This window comes from Archocentrus centrarchus, chromosome 22 (genome assembly GCF_007364275.1).
Source record: "Archocentrus centrarchus isolate MPI-CPG fArcCen1 chromosome 22, fArcCen1, whole genome shotgun sequence".
Lineage (NCBI taxonomy): Eukaryota > Metazoa > Chordata > Actinopteri > Cichliformes > Cichlidae > Archocentrus > Archocentrus centrarchus.
This window is the reverse complement of record NC_044367.1, coordinates 8,589,169-8,610,281: the sequence shown is the minus strand read 5'-3', so window position 1 is coordinate 8,610,281 and position 21,113 is coordinate 8,589,169. Positions and strand designations below refer to the sequence as shown.

General features: G+C 39.9%; 1 protein-coding gene and 1 non-coding gene across 4 annotated transcripts in view; both read left to right on the top strand.

The window, feature by feature from the left end:
- The window catches only part of arid4a (AT-rich interactive domain 4A), a 37,171-nt gene that overhangs the window by 4,879 nt on the left and 11,179 nt on the right, over nt 1-21,113 (top strand). For all 3 annotated transcript variants that reach the window (XM_030718856.1, XM_030718855.1, XM_030718857.1), the window contains exons 4-17: nt 1,414-1,479; nt 3,965-4,055; nt 6,718-6,797; nt 6,911-7,008; nt 7,172-7,304; nt 9,971-10,050; nt 10,352-10,428; nt 10,745-10,926; nt 11,047-11,119; nt 13,665-13,759; nt 14,350-14,447; nt 19,344-19,581; nt 19,714-19,940; nt 20,708-20,869. In XM_030718856.1, coding sequence (XP_030574716.1) covers nt 1,414-1,479; nt 3,965-4,055; nt 6,718-6,797; nt 6,911-7,008; nt 7,172-7,304; nt 9,971-10,050; nt 10,352-10,428; nt 10,745-10,926; nt 11,047-11,119; nt 13,665-13,759; nt 14,350-14,447; nt 19,344-19,581; nt 19,714-19,940; nt 20,708-20,869 — 1,700 coding nt within the window. The remainder of the gene's footprint in view (nt 1-1,413; nt 1,480-3,964; nt 4,056-6,717; nt 6,798-6,910; nt 7,009-7,171; nt 7,305-9,970; nt 10,051-10,351; nt 10,429-10,744; nt 10,927-11,046; nt 11,120-13,664; nt 13,760-14,349; nt 14,448-19,343; nt 19,582-19,713; nt 19,941-20,707; nt 20,870-21,113) is intronic.
- LOC115773157 (small nucleolar RNA SNORD53/SNORD92) lies at nt 125-210 on the top strand. Its single transcript, XR_004019086.1, has one exon. It is a non-coding gene; the product is annotated as a small nucleolar RNA SNORD53/SNORD92 (small nucleolar RNA).

Sequence of the window (21,113 nt, the reverse complement as noted above, 5' to 3'; positions counted from 1 at the left end):
TATTTTTATATATATAATATATAATTTTTTTTTTTTTTTCCTCTTAGATGACTGTCACAGACACATTAGGGGAAAGTCACTGTCACTTCTCTTGTGGTCACTGATATTAAGACTGGCTGCTGGAGAGGAGTGATGATACTGAGAAAAGGTTTCGCTAAATCTGCTGATGATGACACGTGATGTCACATCTTCTCTTGGCTGTCTGACCAATCTGCTGCCAGGCTTTTAATATTCAGTCTGACCAACATTCAGAACTGGAGGTACTATGTGACTACAAGGTGAAAGTGAAAGTATTGCCATCAGGTGACTACACACCAGACGTTCGGTTCTGTTTCACTGTTCCGTACAGTGTTTACAGCTACATTTTACAGTTATTAACTCAGTATCTAAGGAATTAGATTTTTGTTTGCTTTTCAGGAAAGTTCCAACATCCACGGTCACAGGCACTGTGTGAGATTTGTCTTTCTGTCTACCTCTTTCATGCACAAGTGATACCTGAGCGACACCTGAAAGTTGCACAAATGTTCACTTAGGCTCACGGATGAACTGATCAGATAGAGAATAATTTCACATTCATGTAGGATATAACAGGATAAATTAAGTGATGGCTCTGTATATTAGGAACTTTAAAAGATGTTTCCCAAAACATTTTGTTGATTTTGTTGTAACCATATTTAACATCTGATTGAATGCAGAATTTGCTAAAGCAGTCTTGGATGTCCATCTCTTCAGTTCCTTTGAAGTCCTTACTACATGTTTTATCAGTATGGACAGAAATGAAACTCAGCTTTAGCAGTAAATGGAGGGAAAATTTGAAACCTACAACCCACCGCGAGGTGATGTCGTGGGTCTGTTGTGCTCTGTGGAACATTTTGCTGACTTGGTTTCGGTCTGTTTGTTCCTTCAGAGGGAAGGAACACAGAACATTAATCCAAAGCTGTTCTGAGTGATCACCTTTATCCTAATAAAGAGAACGATTTGTCTCCCGATGGCACTGGCCTGCCGGGATAATGGTGTTCCCATCCATGGAGCATGAGAGATCAGTCAATGGTAGATGAGTAACAAAAAAGTAATGGTTAAAGTGCCATCAAGACAAATGTGCTGCCTTCTGCATACTCACCTGTGTATAGGTGTTACCACTTTTGGCCAGGTCTTCTTTATATTCACCAAAGTCTGCAGATTGATCAGAAACTGTTTGGATCATCTGTGCATGTCCTCCAGCTTCAGATCTTTGGTTCAGGACTTAAAGAAAAGGGTGTTTTGGCTCATTTTGTCTTGTTGTTTGTTTTTTGGGGGTTTTTTTGTTTGTTTTTGTTTTTTTATTATTTGGGGGAAAAACGTCTTTTGCTGTCACTGTTTGCTTCCGTCTCTGCAGAAATAATCAACATTCTTTGTTTCTATCCATGTCTTCAGGTGACTTTGAAAGGTGAAAGTACTTCCCAGGTGGTGCAAGATGACCAGGTCAAAGGACCTCTGAGGGTAAGATGATCATAAAATGTGTATTGCTACTGGAAGGTTTTACAATGTTTTTTTTGTTTGTTTGTTTGTTTGTTTTTTTAATACAAAAGTTAAAGATTTAGTTAAATCCTCTTAAAATAAGATTTTCACAACAAACCACACAGTAGGATCCAATCCGATATGGATCCAATACCGATCCAAAAAGCTGAATCAGATATAGATGGCAATGAGCCGATCCATAGGCCGATGTATATCTCGGTATTTTTTTCTTCCCAAAAGGTATAAACAAAAAGGTACTTCAGAGTCAAAGCTATGTGTCCCAAATGTCACACAGACATTTTAACATTCAGCTGTAGATATACATGAGAAATTGCTCAAAAATAAACTATTGGCATATTTAAATAATAATGCTCCTCAAATAAATTTAAGGCTTTTTTTGCTCTATAAAAAGACTCACAGCTGTGCTATTAAAATGTAAATGGAAAAGATACAGAGCAAAAATAGCAAAAGGCTGACTTATTCTTTACAAAGCCAGTCTGGTGAAGTCTACTTCACGGGAAAGTGCTTCCTCCTGTGTGTACTCCTGTACATCCAGGTACAGGCTCCTGTACATGACAGACTGAACAAAATTCCACCTGCAGGATTTTAGCCAGACATCCGAAGACATATGCCCTGATGTATCTCAGTAACGGGCCCACCTGCTCAATGCAGCGTCCGCAAGCACACAGAAAAGACCCATTTCCCCTATTAAGGTCACGTGACTTATGGTACAAACCAAATTCTGCTGCATATGGCAGCACCCTCTTACCTGCACCCTGGGACTCTTGGGGGTCCGGGCGATGCCAAAGAGTACTAACTGACGCAGTACGAAGGCTGTATGTACACAAAACACGGCGACAGTGGAGGATTCAGGTTTCCAAAACTCTCTGGAAAAAGTCGTTAAATTTGTCGTTAGTCGCTTTTGGGGAAAAAGTCGCCAGCGGGGTCTGAAAAGCCACTAAATCTAGCAACAAAGTCACTAAGTTGGGAACACTGCCATGCAGTTGCTCCCTACGTGATTAACGGGTGAAGCGGAGAGAGGCGGGGCAGTGTGAAGCTGTGCAGAGGAGGACTGGGAGAAGAGAAAGGCAAACTGGTGGTTCTACAAGTTTGATTGTAACGCGACTATATCGATATAAACGATATTGTTTCATCTTATATCAAGAATAAAAATATATCGATATTTTTTAAAAAACTCGATATGTCGTCCAGCCTTATTACCAAGTCTTAAAATTATGTGAATGCAACCTGAGATGAACGACAATATTATACTGTCAGTATTTATTTAACTAAAACTAAGCCAAAATACAGAAGCAGTGTGTGGAAAAACTAATTACATGCATTACACATTAATTCATTTAGGTTTGTGGGCATTTGCTTATGCATCCCATCAGGCTGATGTCAGGATTCTTACTCGGCCATTGCAGCGCTTTGATTCTTCTCATTTTTAGCTATTGTTTTGTAGACTTGCTGGTGTGTTTAAGGTCATTGTCCTGTTGCATGACACCATTTTGGCCAAGCTTTAGGTGTTGGACAGAGTGCCTTACATTTGAAGTGATGAATCACACTTCTCCCTCTGTCAGTCTGATGGACCAGTCTGGGTTTGGTTGTTGCCAGAAGAACGGTATTTGTTTGACTGCATTGTGCCAAGTGTAATGTTTGGTGGAAGGGGAGATTATGGTGTGGGGTTGTTGTTCTGGAATTGGGCTCATCCCCTTAGTTCCAGTGAAAGGAACTCTCAATGCTTCAGCATACCAAGGCATTTTGGACAATTTCATGCTCCCAAGTTTGTGGGAATAGTTTGGGGATGGCCCCTTCCTGTTCCAAACATGACTGCACACCAGTGCACAAAGCAAGGACCATAAAGACATGGATGAGAACTTTGCCAGTGTTCAGAGTCCTAACCTCAACCTGATAGAACACCTTTGGGATGGATTAGAGTAGAGACACACTCCTAAACATTGTGGAAAGCCTTCCCAAGAAGAGTTGAAGCAAAGAGTGCAAAAGGGTGGGCTGACGTCATATTAAACCCTATGGATTAAGAATGGGATGTCATTCAAGTTCATATGCGTGTGAAGGCAGTTGAGCAAATACTTTTGGCAATGTGATGTATGTCAAAAAAGTTTTTTTCCTTCCCATATTTCTTATCATTGTAAACAAAAAAAAAAAAAGTACAGTTGTGGTCAAAAGTTCACATCTACTCATGGGCATGGATGTCATGGTAATTTGGGGCTTTGTGATTTCTTTGAACTGTTCTTTGTCCAGGGTGTAATGATTGTACAGCATAAGTAGCAAGCGGTCATGCAACAGCAACTATTGTAAATGAAAATATCATGTGGTCTGAAGCTGGCATAAGTAGAAACTGTCCTGTGAGACCCGAGGACTTGAAATAAACCTTGAATAAATGTTGATAAAGGAGTTGTTGTCTTGGTGTTGAATTCAGTGTTTCTCTGTGTGTGTGTTTCAGGTTGGCTCCACAGTGGAGGTGAAGACCAGTGAAGGTATATGTAGTGAGGCTGTCATCAGTAAGCTGACAGATGCCAGCCTTTACACTGTGGGTGAGTCTGATACTGAGTGCTTCCTCAGGTTCCTCACACATGACTTCTTTTTGAAGCATACAGGATAGTAAATGACTAAAGTTTATTTATAACACAGCATTCACAAGGTCACAAAAGTGCCTTAATCCCGGGACAAAAACAAATTGAAATAAATAAAACAAAATAGAGATGCATAGACGATGCAAGGTCAGCATAATTACCATAATGCTTGTCTGAAAAGCAATGCCTTTAGTTGTTTGTTTTATTTATTTATTAATTTAAAAAAAAAAAAAGCTGCCTCTGAATCAATAAAACAAAGGAATGAACACAACTCATTCCAGAGTTTTGGAGCCACTCCCCCCAAAGACCCACCTTCTACAGCAGGGGTGGGCAACTCCAGGCCTCGAGGGCCGGTGTCCTGCAGGTTTTAGATGTGTCCCTGATCCAACACACCTGAATCAAATGGCTGAATTACCTCCTCAGTATGCAGTCAAGTTCTCCAGAGTCCTGCTAATGACTTCTATATGTGATTCAGGTGTGTTGGATCATCTAAAACCTGCAGGACACCGGCCCGTGAGGCCTGGAGTTGCCCACGCCTGCTCTACAGGGTTTAATGTGAGCACAAGGCACCAGCAGTAATCTCTGTTCTGAAGACTAAAGTGTCTGGTTAGAAGAGTTGGTCAATAACAGCTCTGAGATATAAGCAAGAATTTTAAAATTGGCTCCAAAGCTATTGCAAACAAGTTAAAGATGATTTGTTAAGAGAGGTAAATGGGGAGATGCAGTAGTCCAAATGAGAAGAGATAAAAGCATTAACAATTTGCACCAATTCCACCTTAGCAGTGACATGTCTATAGAACCATCATGAACAGCATTGGCCTGAAGTTAGTGAGCTGAAAGTTATTAGTTCATTCTTTCATGATTAACATGTTGGTGGAAAAGTGAAGAACGTACCCAATCACTCTTTCTTTGACACAGTCATAATTAGAAAAAAGCCAGTCACTGAGCTTAAAATGATCTCATTAGGCACCAGTAAAAACTCAAGAAATGCCTGAAAATGGTCTGTGCCCTAAAGCTTCCTGTGCTGTAAGCATGAATTCAGCATGTTATGTCTGTGTTAAACACTCCTGATGCTTTTACGCCACGGTAACACCACAGCCTGATATAACTGGATGGTGGGAGAGGAAAAAAATATGAGAGTTGAAATAATTAAAGCAGGTAGCCACAACATGAATCTGTTACATTATCAAAGCAGACCACATAATAATGTAAGGCCTGGATTATATTTCATCAGGATGAGTTCTTGCCATATCCAAAGTAATTATAGTCTTTCTGAGCAGCCATGCTGAAAGGAGGAGCAAAAATGTGATTGTCATAGAAAAGGGTGAGACCCATGAGTAGCCATTCAAAGAAATAACATTCAGGGAAAAAAGAGCTATAAGAAAAATTTAAACCATACTATTGTCACACAAGGTTACAGAAATGCTTGACCACAAACTGATCCAACCGTGTAAAGTATGAACAGTGAAAATCTTAAGTTGCTTACTGCTGAAATTCTTCCAGCTTACTGGCAACAAGATTGCCTCTCAGCGTTTCAGCTGGTTAGAATTTCCCCTCTTTGTATAGAAAATGGGCAATTAGTAGAAGTTAAGTTAAAATTCTATGATAGTCCTGTCCTCTTGCTGCTCATGTCTTCCTGTTTTCAGGAAGTACTGTAGCATGCTGCTAACATAGCTGCTAAATGTGCTGCTGTGGTTGGTCAGCAGCAAATCATTTTGGAAGATAGGCTCCAGCATTCCCACGACCCTGAACTGGCAGAAGAAAATGCATGGATGGACAATTTAGATTAATTTTTACTTTTACCTAGAACCGCCGAGGACATCATTTTGGCCACATAGAAATGAATGTAAAGCAACTATTGTGGCATGCCAGGTTGTCTAGCAATACTTATTGTTTACATGTGTTTTGACATGAAGCCTGTGTGGACGCTGGATGAGAGACTCCAGGTCCGGTGATCGAAGGCAGATGTGAACAAGATGATGATGATGATGATAATAATAATACATTTTATTTTTAAGCCCCTTTCAAACACCCAAGGACACTTTACAGAATTAAAAAACAAAACAACAATCACATAAAGAAATAGAATGATCAACTTTGTTCTAATTTTATTCTAATTAATATATTTAAAATGTGTTTGTTACATTTTGTAGCCAGCTGTGGGGTCAATTTTAAAATGTAAAATGGGTTGTTGCATCTGTTTCAGTGATTTGATATTGCAGTATTATTACAAGTCACATACCTCATACATTAGAAAACTACACAGTGAACTTGGTGTATACATAAACCAGATTAATATGTTAAATATCTGCTCTATCAGCGCCTTTACTAGTTGAGCTGAACACTCAGGTATTTGTAGCCTTCCAGCAGCCTAGGTGTGTGTGTGTGTGTGTGTGTGTGGAACAGGAAGTATAGATATTTGACTACAGCAAAATGAGAATGTGTCAAACACATAAGGTAATGACAGCCTCTGCCCTCCCATGTCAAACTGGCTGGACATTAAAAACCTTTGGATTTCAAGTTGAATCGGAACAAAGTGCGTGTAAGGCGAACAAGGCTGATCAGTTCAGTGTGAACAGTGAAATCTCTGGTGTTGATCAGCTGCCCAAACGCTATGTTTCAGTGTTTGACGATGGTGATGAGAAGACTCTCCGTCGAACATCCCTTTGTCTCAAGGGAGAGAGACACTTTGCAGAGAGTGAGGTAAGTCATCTGAAAGAAGTACTACTTCTCAAGATTGGACAATTTTGCAAGGGTCTGCCAACCATTAAAAGTATTCAAATGTTTTAATGAATACTCTCCCCACTCTCTTGCAGACTCTGGATCAGCTGCCGTTGACGAACCCAGAGCATTTTGGCACTCCAGTCATTGGCAAGAAGTCAAACCGTGGAGGACGGCGATCATCTCAGGCTGTGTGAGTGTTCTTTTTGTGTGATCTCCCTCTGTTGGACATTCTAAACAGTCTTTTGTTAAACCAGCTTCTTTTCTCATAATTTAGTCATCAGTGAGCGACTTCATCGGAGTGAGCTGATTCACTACTTTGAACTGGAGCTCTGATTTTTGTGTCTGTGTCTCAGGGCTGATGAAGAGAATGAGTCTTCATCTAGTGAGGATGAGGATGACGACAGGAGGAGGCTGAATGATGAGTTGCTGGGACAAGTCTGTAGCATTGAGAACGAGGACTCTTCTAGCAGCTGGTTCTTGGCTCTGGTAAACAAACACAAAAGTACTGCCAAAAGTATTCACTCACCCATCCAAATCTTTGAATTCAGGTGTCCCAATCGCTTCCATGGCCACAAGTGTATACAGTCAAGCACCTAGGCATGCAGACTGCTTCTGCAAACATTTGTGAAAGACTGGCTCACTCACAGGAGCTCAGTGAAGTCCAGTGTGGTACCGTGATAGGATACCGTCTGTGATGCTTAAGTTCATTTGTGAATTTTGGGGATGGCCCCTTCCTGTTCCAACATGACTGCACACCAGTGTACAAAGCAGGTCCATAAAGACATGGATGAGCGAGTTTGATGTGGAAGAACTTCACTGGCTTTCACAGAGTCCTGGATTAAATTAACATTTTGTGAGAAGGGTCAGTTGAGATATGAGGATCTTAAGTGTTGGATTAGGATCACTGCAAAGCACACAAAAAGCTAGGGTAGATTAAATTATACAAGACTATGAAGACTAAGATTGTCGACACAGTAACTTAGACCTGAGTTTGTATTACTTTGCATTTAAAATCAGAAGACAAAGTTCATCATTTTTGTATGTGGTCTTATGGGGTGGCTGTGGCTCAGGAGGTAGAGCAGGTCACCTACTAATTGGATGGTTGGTGTTTTGATCCAGTCTGCATCCCAAAGTATCCTTGGGTAAGATATTGTTTAGGGTACTAGCCAGAAGAAATTCAGAGTCTGGCGCTGACATGTGAAATGTGCTTAAAGTAAGAAAGTAGTTATTTGGAGGATGTTTCTACCAACTATTTTTGCTTAAAGCTAACTGAACCTCATTATATATTATTGTAATAATATAAAATAATATTACATGAGAATACAAACATTATTCCAAAATAAATTTAAATTCTAATGAATGCACTCAGCTTGAATCTGTTATGTAGGGCACAAACTGTGAAAGGGAATTTAAACACAGCTCTATTCTCTGTGTCCTCCATAGCAGAGGGTGACTGTGCCTCCACCTAAACACAAACATGAGGATACTCAGGGATTACAATGGGATTCAGAAGGTGGAGGAACCCTAAGATCAGCTGTAGTGGCTCTGCATGGGGAGAAGAATCACAACTTTCTATTGTGAAATCCAGTAAATGATGTTGGTGTGCAGGCTGTGATCAGCTGACCTGCTGCTGCTGCTCTCTCCTTCCTCTTTCTTACATCTTTCTCCATCTGAGTGGAGTTATCCCTCATTCTTTGCTCTCCCTGGAAATACAGCAGCTGGACCTTTTAGCTAGCAGACAGTGTAACAAATTGCAGACACTTTTTGTGCTGATATTTGTTGAGCATTTAGAAACGTTGCATTTAAAATTACCTGCCACGTGTTACTCTCTTTATGCTCGCTCCTCTTCAGTAGTGCTAGCTAAATGCTGAAGTACCGTGAGCACAACTTATGGACATCAGCCCTGGGTCCGGCCCGGCCCACTGTAACCCCTGATTATAGCGCTATAAATAATGCATTAATTATACGGTTTTGCCTCTTTAATCTCTTTGTATGCGATAAGCCCCGACTCAGATCTTTTGATGGCGCACTGACTGGAAATGCAAACTTTTCTCAGACTTGTTGAACCAAAAGTGACGAGTCTGTGTGAAAATGAAAGTACAGATACTCGTGTAAAAATGTAGGGAGTAAAAGTAAAAAGTATTCAGAAAAATAAATACTCAAGTAAAGTACAGATACCTGAAAAATCTACTTAAGTACAGTATTGAAGTATTTGTACTTCATTACTTCCCACCTCTGTTGCCCAGTCATGCCCTTTGACATGGCTGGAGGAGGGGGGGTGTCAAATCTCCTGAGCTGCAGCCATCCAGCGAAACCCCACAGATATTATTTATTTTCTTGGCAATTCTGTACTTTTTGCCATTCTGGACAAAATGTATTACAGCCCAGTACAATATCACGACCTACCATGTTTATAATAATGAACCTAAAGTAGAATTATCACTTCTCTGACAAAAGAAAACAGAACAAGAACGTACATGATTTGTGTAGGCACTTTTTATGGCAGATATAGCTAATAAAGGGGGGTAAATGCAATACAGTTTAGAAATGGATGATGATGCCACACTGCATCACCAAAAGTGAAATATGGATTGTTAACTATTTTGTACATCTTTCCCATACTTTGCCAAAATATTGGCAAACTTTTTGGTGTTTTTCAGCTCTGAAGCTACATTTAGCAGTATCTGTGTCTCTCTGTTTATGGAGGAACAAATAGGACTGCAGGAAAGTGTGTGTGTGTGTGTGTGTGTGTGTGTGTGTGTGTGTGTGTGTGTGTGTGTGTGTGTGTAAGACAGACTTTGACTTTTGTCTGTTGCCTGGAGAATCATGTCACTGCCATGTAGATTTAAAAACAACTGTGAAATTTGAAACTTCAGCTGCACAAGGTTCACAAGAAATGTTTTCCTCAAGGTACATTATACTGTAAGGTAAAGACCCTACAATAATTACTGGGCCAGAATCACACAGACATCTTTTTCCTGTGTTTGTCTACTCAGCAAAGAAGTGTAAACCACCAGTTTGATGTTGGACTGTGGACTCTTGTCTCAATCAACCCAGAATCATTGTGGAGGTTCCTTTGCAGACTTGAAGATGACTGTGATGTAAATCTGTTTAGAAGTGTGTGAAATCACTCAGGTGTGTCTGTCCTGCAGGTGGTGTCTCCCAGCTGTAATGATGAGCTGGTGGTGAAGAAGGATCAGTGTCTGGTTAGGTCATTCTGCGATGGCAAGTTGTGAGTGCACTTTGATATATATATTTTTTTTTTCCAAGCTTTATTCAAATTTCTGCTAATTTAACATCAGTAGGCATGTGGTGAATGCTGACGTAGACCTATTTTATTTATTTAGCAACTGAAATTATTTCTGCCCCAAACTCCATTCATATATTAGTTTTATACACCCACACACTCTTTTTAAAATGTGCTTTTGAAATCAGGAGCTCTTGATTTAAAAAAATGGGTCCTCCGGAAACTCATTAAAAAGCTGGTCCTTTGATAAGCTTTGGCTCACCTTGCTCCTTGTTTGCTCCTCCAGTTACACTGTGGCGAGGAGACACGTCCACATCACCAACGCCATCAGCATCTCCAAGTCTGAGTTCTCTGACAGAAGAGGTTAGTAGTTACAACTTATTGCCAGCCACCAGATTCTTCATCTGCTTTCTTATCTCCTTTATTTTTTAATTTTGTAAAAAAAAAAAAAAAAAAAATTTAAGTCCTTATTCTCATCCTTTCTTGTTCTCATTCCTTCCTACATCTCCTTTTTCATTTGTATTTATTTTATATATTTCCACTTCTCTATCTGCATCACCCTCCTGATCCATATTTTCTTATAAAATCCTTCTCTCTTTTTTTTTTCTCGTCTTCCCCCTGGTCCTTTCCCTATCCCTTCCTTCCTTCTTCTTTTCTCCCCCTCTGACCCCTCCCACAGGTATAGAAGTAGCCCAGATGTTCCTGAGGAGCAAGGAGGTTCCAGATTTGTGGAAAATGGACATGAGTCAGATTTTGGACTCATCTTCCAGTGATGACGAGGATGATGAGGAGGAGAAGGAGAGTGAAGAGGAGGAGGATGAAGACGAAGAAGAGAAGAAAAGGAAACGTATAAAAGAAGAGGTGAGTTTGAGAGGTTTGTTTGGCTCTTTAGAAAGCTGTCACATGGATGAGAGAATATTTTATTCAAAACCTTAATGTGTTACTGAGACTGTGTGTCCATGTATTCGTCTATCCATCCAGCCAGAGGAGGAGCCAGATCCAGAGGAGAGAGACCACTTCCTACAGCAGCTCTACAAATTCATGGAGGACAGAGGTGAGACTGGACCAGAACAAAACTGAATAACCATAAATTAAAAAAAAAAAAAAAGAAAGGAATGATATTAAAACAAGATATACAGCAGAGTACAAAAGTGTTTTTCAAATATATTTTGCTTCCATGGAGCCCGACTTTCTCAGTCATTTATTTTTTTTAAAGTAGTCTCGAGCAATAGTTTTCTGAAGGGCTCTCCAAGTTTCTTTTGGATATTGGCTGCTTTTTCACTCATTTTCAGTCCAGTACCCGGACATTTTTAGAGAAACGTTTGTTTGTTAAGCCACTCAACGCTGGTTCTTCCTGTGAGTTTGATGACTTTTCTATGCTTGAAAGATTCATAGGTCAATGTTGTCTACACATAACAGACAACTTAACATAGAACCAATTTTAAATTGTATCTTTAGGCATTTTGTTATTAGCAGCCTGTCATATAAGCATATAACTTGTTCCCATTTCTTTAGTTGAATCTACAAAAAATGCCAAAGAATACAATTTGACAACCATGAAATTGTGTTTTTGCTCCAACAAGGTGATTCCCCAAGAGCTATTACTCAAAAAGCTGGCACATCTGTTTCTATTTCCATTTCTATTACAAATGGAAACTGGACAAGTGGAGGACAAAAGAAGTAGTAGCAAGCCTAAATCAACACATGATGAACACTGTAAAAGTCATGTTCTTAAAAAAAGAAAATCCAACAAACACCTGAGATGCATGTGGCCCTTCAGTTGATCCATCTGCTGTTCACTGAAGGCTCACTGGGTGGCTGTCAAGAACCTATTCTTAAGGAAAGCAGCAGTAGATCTTATGGAGTGATGAATCAAAGTTTTCCACCATGCAATACTATCAGCTTAATTTTCTAGCATTGCATGAATCCCAAACACCCTGTAATGCCAATGCAGTAATATAAAAGCATATCTGGATGGAAAACTGTACAATGGAAAACTGTCATGGACTGACCTCAACATTATTGAAGCAATGTGGGATTATCCTGTCAAAGAATGAAGCAAAAGGCAGTCAGCATCCAAAGAAAAGCTTTGGTATGTCTTTCAAGAAGCCTTGAGAACTGGTCCTGAAGCAATTACAAGAAAGTTTGCCATTATTCTTCTACACAGCCTGAACTTTCCTGAGCAGTCATACTGAAGCTCGTTAGAACTGTACAAACTGTTTTTGCTCTATATACTATATTTCCATATATGTTTGCATGTTTCAGTAAATGCCTGTGCGTATTCCCATTTTCCTAACAAAATATTTAAAAACAAATTAGGGATGACTTTTTTTCACAATACTGTACAGTCATGTAAAAAAAGGAAGTACACAGTCTTTCAGTTCTCTGGGGTTAAAAAGGAATTATTTTAATCTGTCTTGATAGGTTGTGATTTTGGCTTGGACATAATGTTTTTTTTTTTTTTTTTTTTTTACCTCTCATCCTAAAAAGACTGATGGGGTATTGTTGTCACCCCACTGGGCAGGCACCCAATTTTCAGCTTTGTGAACACAATAACTCGAGAACCATGTGAACGAGGATGTTCAAATTCCTACCATAGATGCATCTACTGAAAATGTTGGATGAGTTTGAATCTTTGCGACCTTGACCTCAAGGTAAAGGTCACAGGTCAAGTTTTCTGAAAATCTTGTGAGCACAATAACTTGAATATCACCTAGGATTTTCAAATTGATAGCATAGGTGCATCGCTAAATTTAGGATGAGTTGACCCTGCCTACAAAAAATACCTTTTTGCCCTTTCCCTTTGTCTCACAGCTGCTTCTGATTGATCTTAATTTGTAAACTTAATCATTTCAGAAACTTCAATAACAAAAACTGCAATTTTTACTTGCAGAAAGTGCTGACTAGATGATTCTTGTATGATAAATTAACCTCTTAAAATACCAAAGACTACAATAAATCAGCACCTCCTTTGTTTTGCATGGTATAAATTATTGTTTTTGTAAATTGAGTCGGCTTAAACCGTTTACACACAAACAATTCGCTTGTTGCAAAGCTACCAGCTGGTCGCTTGTGGACTTTGCTTCACTCTCATTGGTCGTCTCTTCAGTCACTTGCTTGAAAGTTTACCGTGGGTCCCACCCACTTTGGATCGCTAGCAGTTATTTCATCTGTAGTTAGTTGAAGTCGCCTAAAATCATTCACTCGCTGCGAATCGCTTCCACTGCCTTTAGTTTTTGTTAAATGAATAAAAACAATGGTACGTCGTGGTGTTCACCTAATTTTAGAACCTGGTAAGGACTGGATGACTTTTACAGAACCTTACAACTGAAAGAGGGTGTGCTTTCTTGTTTTACCATGACTGTATTTTTGGCTGATGGAGGATCATGTTTCACTGACCAGGGTACGGTCCTAAGGGTTTTTGGTTTTTTTTAAACTGTATTAATACGTACAATAGTTCCTTCATCCGTCTGACTTTTTATTTGATGAAAGATGAAACCGCTGGTCAGTTCTGGATTTTAGACTTTATTCAGTTTGAGTGTTTTTGCTGTATAAACAGTGTAATGGTTGGCTCTAGCAGTCTTGTTTTGTTCCAACAGGGACTCCCATCAACAAACCTCCAGTGTTGGGTTACAAAGACCTGAACCTCTTCAAGCTCTTCAGGCTGGTCTATCACCTGGGAGGCTGCCACAAGGTGAAGTACAGCCAGTCACACTTTATTTCATTAACATCTACCAGTACACATCACTGTAGATCATAAGTGTAGGGTCATGTGAGTGTTGATGCTAAGAGAGGTTTTGCATGCTGGACCGAGCTTCTGATGGTCCTCTTGGCTATCTGACCTAGTGCCTGACAAGTTTCACTGTCTAACCCAGGGGTTGGCAACCCGCGGCTCTTTCAGGCTTAAGCTGCGGCTCTGTGCGGCTTGCAGAAGTAAAATATAAGTATCCAATTGAAGTGCATTTTATTTTTGTCAGTTCGGTTTTTGTTGTAGTTCTAAATTGGAACATTATTGTGATCTTGAAATATTAAAATAAAATCATTTTATTTATTTATTTATTTATTTTCGTTTCTCAATATATGCGTCACTCGTGGTAGCCGCTACCGCCTTCTGGTAGCAGCTACCGGCTTCCGCTAGTATTTGCGACTCTGTGTTTTCTTTTCTGTGGAAACCAGGTTCAAATGGCTCTTTCCGTATTAAAGGTCTAACCCATGGTCTAACCAGCCAATGAACATGAAGGACCGCAGCTGCAGCTCCAAATGACCCTCCCTTTTCTGTTTCAGATCGAGTCTGGTACCGTGTGGAAGCAGGTTTACATGGATCTGGGGATCCCTGTTCTCAACTCTGCTGCATCCTACAATGTCAAGACTGCCTACAAAAAGTAAGAATAAGAAGTGACTTGGATAGAAGTCTTAATTTTTGGCTTTGATTTGAAGTGAAACATTTGGCTTTGTGAAGCTCTGCAGTTGATGGATCAAGTTAAAAGCAAGTACACTGCTCAAAAAAATTAAAGGAACACTTTGAACTCATGAGGTCTCCATGGTGGGGAAGAAAAATCTGTACTGACATGACTGGTTTATGTGTTTGGAACAAAAGGATGTCACATTGTTTGCTCGAAAGAAAATTATCAACCCAGAGAATGGAATTAAAAGACACACCGAAAAATAAAAATTGACGTGAAAAGAATGACGCAGCATTTTGCCAAAAATTTCATTGCAGCAAGTAAAAATGGTACTTTTAGCTTTTATAGCCCCACATGCTTGTATGTATGTCTGCCACCGTCAGGGAATGCTGCTAATGAGACAATGGATGGTTTCCTGCAGGATATCCTCCCAGATCTGGACCAGGGGCATCACTGTGTTCTGTCGAATGGAGCAAAACATTAATGTCCCAGAGGTCCTCTTTTAGCTTTAGGTCAGGCGAGTGTGGGGGCCACTCAGTGGTATCAATTCCTTGATCCTCCAGGAATTCCCTGCATACTCACACCACATGAGGTTGGGCATTGTTGTGCACCAGGAGGAATCCAGGACCCACTGCACCAGAATAGGGTCTAACAGTGGGTCCAAGGATTTCATTGTTACTACGTTTCCACCGCAGAGATGCTGGTGCTCGTACCAGTGCTGGGGTCGTTTTCAATGAACCGGCAAAACGCTTAAGAACGAGCCTGCATTTCCACCGCTCTTTGTGAACGAATCCTTTATGTATGAGTCTGGACACGGAAGCCAAAGGGCACAAACGTGGGAGAACACGCTCCCCTTTCTTGTGCTGCAAATACGTTTTACGGTCCAACCCAAACTACTGCAGCATCTGTGTGCAGCACAGAGGTAAACACAGACAGTGATTACGAGCAAGAAGGCAAGTACACAGTTTGTGTCCTTTTATCTGTGATATGAACTGATACAAAGCAGCAAGTTCAGCCTTAGAGCCCAACCTGATTCACAGCCATGAAAATCGCATCGCTTTTCTCATGTAATACACACCGTGCAGTGAAATAGCGGTAGAAAACTTTACAATGGCAGAGTCACGCCCTTCTGCCGCTTTCGTCATGCGTTCTTGGTTCAAGACCAGCTAGCTTGCAGGGCCCGAGTTCAACCCGTTTTTCGGCCAAGCACTTAGTGCGTTCACGGTGGAAAAACCGCTGAACAGTCTGCCAATTCCTGTATTCTATAGCACATGTCAGTCGGGCTCCACGGTACCAGGCAGTGAACACAGGGTCCATTAAAGGACGTCGGGGCCTCAGGCTACCCTCATGAAGTCTATTTCTGATTGTTTGGTCAGAGACATTCACACCAATGTCCTGCTGGAGGTCACTTTGTAGCTCTGGCAGTGCTCATCCTGTTCCTCCTTGCACAAAGGAGCAGATACCAGTCCTGCTGATGGGTTAAGGACCTTCTATGGCCCTGTCCAGCTCCTAGAGTAACTGTCTGTCTCCTGGAATCTCCTCCATGCTCTGCTCTTAAGACGGTGCTAGGAGACAGAGTAAACCTTCTGCCAATAGCACGTATTGATGTGCTATATTGGTCTACCTGTGCAACCTCTATAGGGTCCAGGTACCACCTCATGCTACCAGTAGTGACACTGACCCTAGCCAAATGCAAAGCTAGTGGAAAAAACAGAAAAGATGAGGAGGGAATAAAATGTCAGTGGGCTGCACCTGTAAAACCATTCCTGTTTTAGGGGTTGTCTCATTGTTGCCCCTTCAGTGCAACTGTTAATTTAATCAGCACCAAAGCAGCTAAAACTTATTAACATGTCCCTTTGCTACTTAACTGTCCAGATTTGATGCTATACTTTGGTTAAAAAGTGTTCCTTTAATTTTTTTTTATGCAGTGTATTTAAAGTTTTAGAGGTTTTGTTCAAATGGAGGTGGAGCCAAAGAAAATGTTTTTTCTAGCATCCAAAACAGCAGCACTTGCTCCAGTAATCACCATAAAAACCTTAGAAAAAGCTGGCAGGAATCCTTCATCAACCCCCCCTGATCAACAAGCACAAATGTCAAGAAACACCAACTTTGAAGCTGCTCCATCCACTGTTTGTTTAACACAGCAAAAATCTGCAATAAAGCTACAGAAGTTACAGTAGAATATACAGATGAACTGTTCACTTAGTCTGATACAATGTTTAAATCAGGCAGCTGCTGAATGCTGATAGCAGCCGTCCTGCTTTATGTGGCAGTGAAACCTGCAGCAAGCAGGGGTGAGTCTAAAGGGGGGCTTAGGGTGTACTAGACCATCTTTATTTCAAGGCTTTATACACATTATTTTGCAGCTCTAGCTTAATATAAATAAAACATATTAATTACATTTTATTAAATATATGGAACATAGATAGGAAAGCTTTATTTTTTGACATGTATATGCAGTTGAACTATTAAACACTGCAATTTTTACAGTGGAAACCAGTGAGCAATTCATTTTAAAATACCTGTTTTTTTTGTTTTTTTTTCCTCTTGAATATTTATTATTGCTCTTTAATAAGACAGAAGTATTTATCTGATTATTCGATTAATTGATGGAGTAATTGATAGAATACTTGATTACTAATATAATCAATAGCTGCAGCCCTGATGTATATTAGAATTGACTAATAAACAAGGGGTACCTCTAAAAACACGATAGCTAATATGTCTAGTCATTAAAGAAGAACATCGTCATGTAAATCTTACTTCACAGTTAAATAAGAAAGCTTTTAATAAATTAATTATTGTAAAAGTAAAATTGTGAAAGTTTATTACACCGTCCACATCTGCCTCAGCTCCACTGGACCTGCAGCCTCTCTCTCATCTTCCATCCACACTGCTCTGCCTCAGTCGTCCTTCATCTCCTCAGCTCTCCTGCTTAGGCCTGAAACTCGTCCAATTCAGCTGCTCTGCTCTGGATTTCGCTCTTTATTTGTTCATTAGTATTCCATACTCTGGGCTCTCTGCTCAGTTCAGCACAACCAGCAACCCGCCCAGTTCTCTGCGTTCTGTCACATACTCCCCCACTCTGTCCTGGAAGAGGATCAGAGCAGGTCAAAGTGGGTAAGTGTAGGGGTACAATCTCCATATCTAAATGTGTGTAAACACTTGTATTGCTTGGCAACCTAGCATGCCGCAGTTGTTGCTGTTTTTACATGAATTTCTATGCAGTCAAAATGCTGTCCTTGGGGGTTCTAGTTGTCGTAATTTTTTATTTATTTATTTAATCCCACACACCCCGAAAATCACAGACTCTTTGCTTAGGCTGAAAAAAATATATGTTTTTTTCACATATTCAGATTTTGGTGAAAAAGGAAATTGAAGCATTTTTAAACAGTTTTTTTTTTTCCACTGTTTGTCATTTTGATGCAAATTTCTAAATATTCAGGGCTCATTAGTCCCTCCAGCCAGAGCTCGTTGCACCCACCTTACGATGCAGTGACACAGCTTTGGATTGCATAAGAGTTGTTTTTACAGCTGTCAGAGTTCAACATTGTGATCATCAAGCAATTGCCAGTATATTCAGGGAGCGCCATGCGCGCGTGAGTGTCCCCTGCACACATTCGCTAATTGAGAAAAGGAATTTGTTTAAAAAATATGTTTTGGATTATTTTTGCTTTAACCATATCCATAACCATATCTGTGAGGTACAGACCATCCAAGGAATTTGTACTTCAGTTTTGGTGAAATTCAGATGTTTTATTAGTAATTGATTCATACTTTATTGGTTTGCTAATGTTTTGCTTTCTCTTTCTGATCAAATGAATTAGACTTGCCTATCTGAGCGATCTTGGTGTCGAATCATACACATTCAAACATGTAGAAGCTGAATTTAGAAGTCTGGAATTACTCAAAAGTTAAATAAACAGGGGTGTAATACTGTTTTTCTTGGCTGCTGGTTTGATCCCCAGCTCATGCATCCATATGTGGAAGTGTCCTTGGGCAAAATACTGACCCCCAAATAATCCGGGTTTGCACTGCATTCATCTATCTTGGGTTGAACATGTATGTGGATGCAGCTCACAGTGTCAAAAAGATCTTGTGTGCTAGTTGAAAGTAAAAAGGCCCTATGTAAATTACAGTGCATTTAACATGGACTCAACTAGGAGAGGCTAGTACATTAACTAACCTCAGGAACTTGATAATAGATTAATTTTGTGAATTAGCCAATATATAAAAAAAAATAGCTGGTGCAGGAAAAAAATAAATGCCAGTTTGTGCCATCATGAGAGAGCTGAAGGTAAAGGAGTCTTCATGCATTCAATACATACATTTCAGTAAGTGCTGGGGGAAAAAAAATGGCACCAGATGAATGTTAAATGTCTGAACCCAACATACCACTGCTACAGAGGTCAAAGGGTAAACTCTTGACCTGCACAACACTGTGCAGCTGCAATTGTCAAGTGGAGCACCATGTAACATGTCATCTAAGTTTATCTTTTTTTCTTGAAACAAAGAAGCATTAAAGATGTTTTTAAGTTATACCTTTGATTTACTTAAAGTCAAAAGCATATACGTCAAAAGTAAAACCTCTGAAATGTATCCAGTGGTTGACATTTTGTAGTAAGTTGTTTCCTAAGATGGAAATTTTGAAAATTAAGCAGCTAATGGGATTTTCTCAGATGAATGGCTCCAAAAGGACACAAACACAAATTTTGGCACTTACATCTCATACCTGCTGCACTAATGCACATATATATCAAAACAAAGTGTCTCCTGTGCAAAGGTCTCATCACTGAATGTACTGTTGATGGAAAATATTCTTGGACTGTTTAAAACCTCCAGCAGACCTTTGACCCTCTTTTTTTGTGTTGTCAGGTACCTGTATGGGTTTGAGGAGTACTGCCGCTCTGCATCCATTACTTTCAGAACCATCCATCACAACAACCCCCGCCCTCCTGCCATACCAGCCAGTCAAAAGGCAACCGAAGCAGCATCAACAGAGTCCTCCGCACCAACGGTGAAGGTCGAGCCAGTTGTTGACAAAAGGGAGGAGGTGGAGTCAGAGAGCGAGAGCGAGAAGGAGGAGGTGAAGGAGAGACAGTCATCCCCAAGGGTGAGAAAAGTCTTTTACATCAACAGAAATACTGGCACCCCAACCCCATGTCTGTAACATTAGGCCACATTGAGCAAGCAGCATTTCTCCACACATTTTTTTTTTGACATTTCCCACCCTTCCCCCCCCCAGGGGAGGCGGAGGTGTGTTGGGAGCCGTGTGAAAGAGAGAGAGCCATCCTCCAGGCTGGAGAAGAGAGGTGGAACAGGAGGAGGAGAGAACAGTGAAGAGCAGCAGAGGGAGGTGAGGAGACGCAGCAACAGAAGAAATGATGACTCGGAGAAAGGCTCTGACGATGAGGATGATGAGGAGGACGATGAAGACGAGGAGGAGGAGGGGGAGAGCAGGAGAGGAGACAGGTATAAAAACCAGAATAGTAGCAACAAAAAGACCAAGTTACATAAAATAGTAGAATATGATTAAGTGAGAAAGTGATTTTTGTAATTACACTTGAATTAGAAAAGTAAAATTCTCATTTGCACTGTTACATAAATGTGATGTGATATTAAAATTTCTGTTAAAAAAGGTGAAATTAATGTAAAATTGCCATCTATGATTTTGAATTGAAGGATTTTTTTTTTTTTAACAAACTGGAAATTATTTTGAAAATTGGAAAACATTTGAATGCAAAATGAGCATGAATTTTATATAGATGAGCCTAATCCTAAATATATATATATATATATTTTTTAAACTGGGATACTAAAGAGGTGGATTAAGTTTAAAATCATTGTGTAATTATCACCAATTTGAGTGAGAAATAAGTAATGCAATCCAAACTGTATTCAGTTTAAAATAAAAAAAAAAAAAAAAAATCCATGTGATATGATTGCCTGTGCTGTATAAAACGTACTATTATGCTCAGACTCTTTACAATATGAAATGCTTAAGTTCTGCTAATGTACAGTCACAGGATTTATATATTATGCTGTTTATATTATATTCCTATATTAATTTTCTGAGCTCATGCCATTATGTAAAGTTTTCCTTTATCGAGTGGCAGGGTAACAATGTAGACTTAATGATACCACACTGGCAGATACTGATGGGGGTGTGTGTGTGTGTGTGTGTGTGTGTGTGTGTGTGTGTGTGTGTGTGTGTGTGTGTGTGTGTGTGTGTGTGTTAGGAGTGAGAATGAAGAGGACGGAGACTCTGTAACGGGAACTAAGGTCAGGGTGAAGTACGGAAAAGGAAAGACTCAAAAAATCTACGAGGCTCACATCAAGAAGACTGACATTGACAATGGAGAACAGTTCTACCTGGTTCACTACTACGGCTGGAATGTCAGGTCAGTGTTTGTATTCAGTGTGCCTGTTTACACGGAATACAAAATATGTACTGCATATGCAAAATAATGGTGCAGTCCTCATCTTGGTTTTCAACTGTGCCAACTACAGTCCACTTCAGTCGTCATTAATATCATTGGGGCTGGGGATTTTTTTTTTTTTTTTTTTTTTTTGCAGTTACTTCAATTAAATTAATTGAAGTAACTAATTGCCAGTCAAATTTAATCATAGAAATAAACTTGTGTC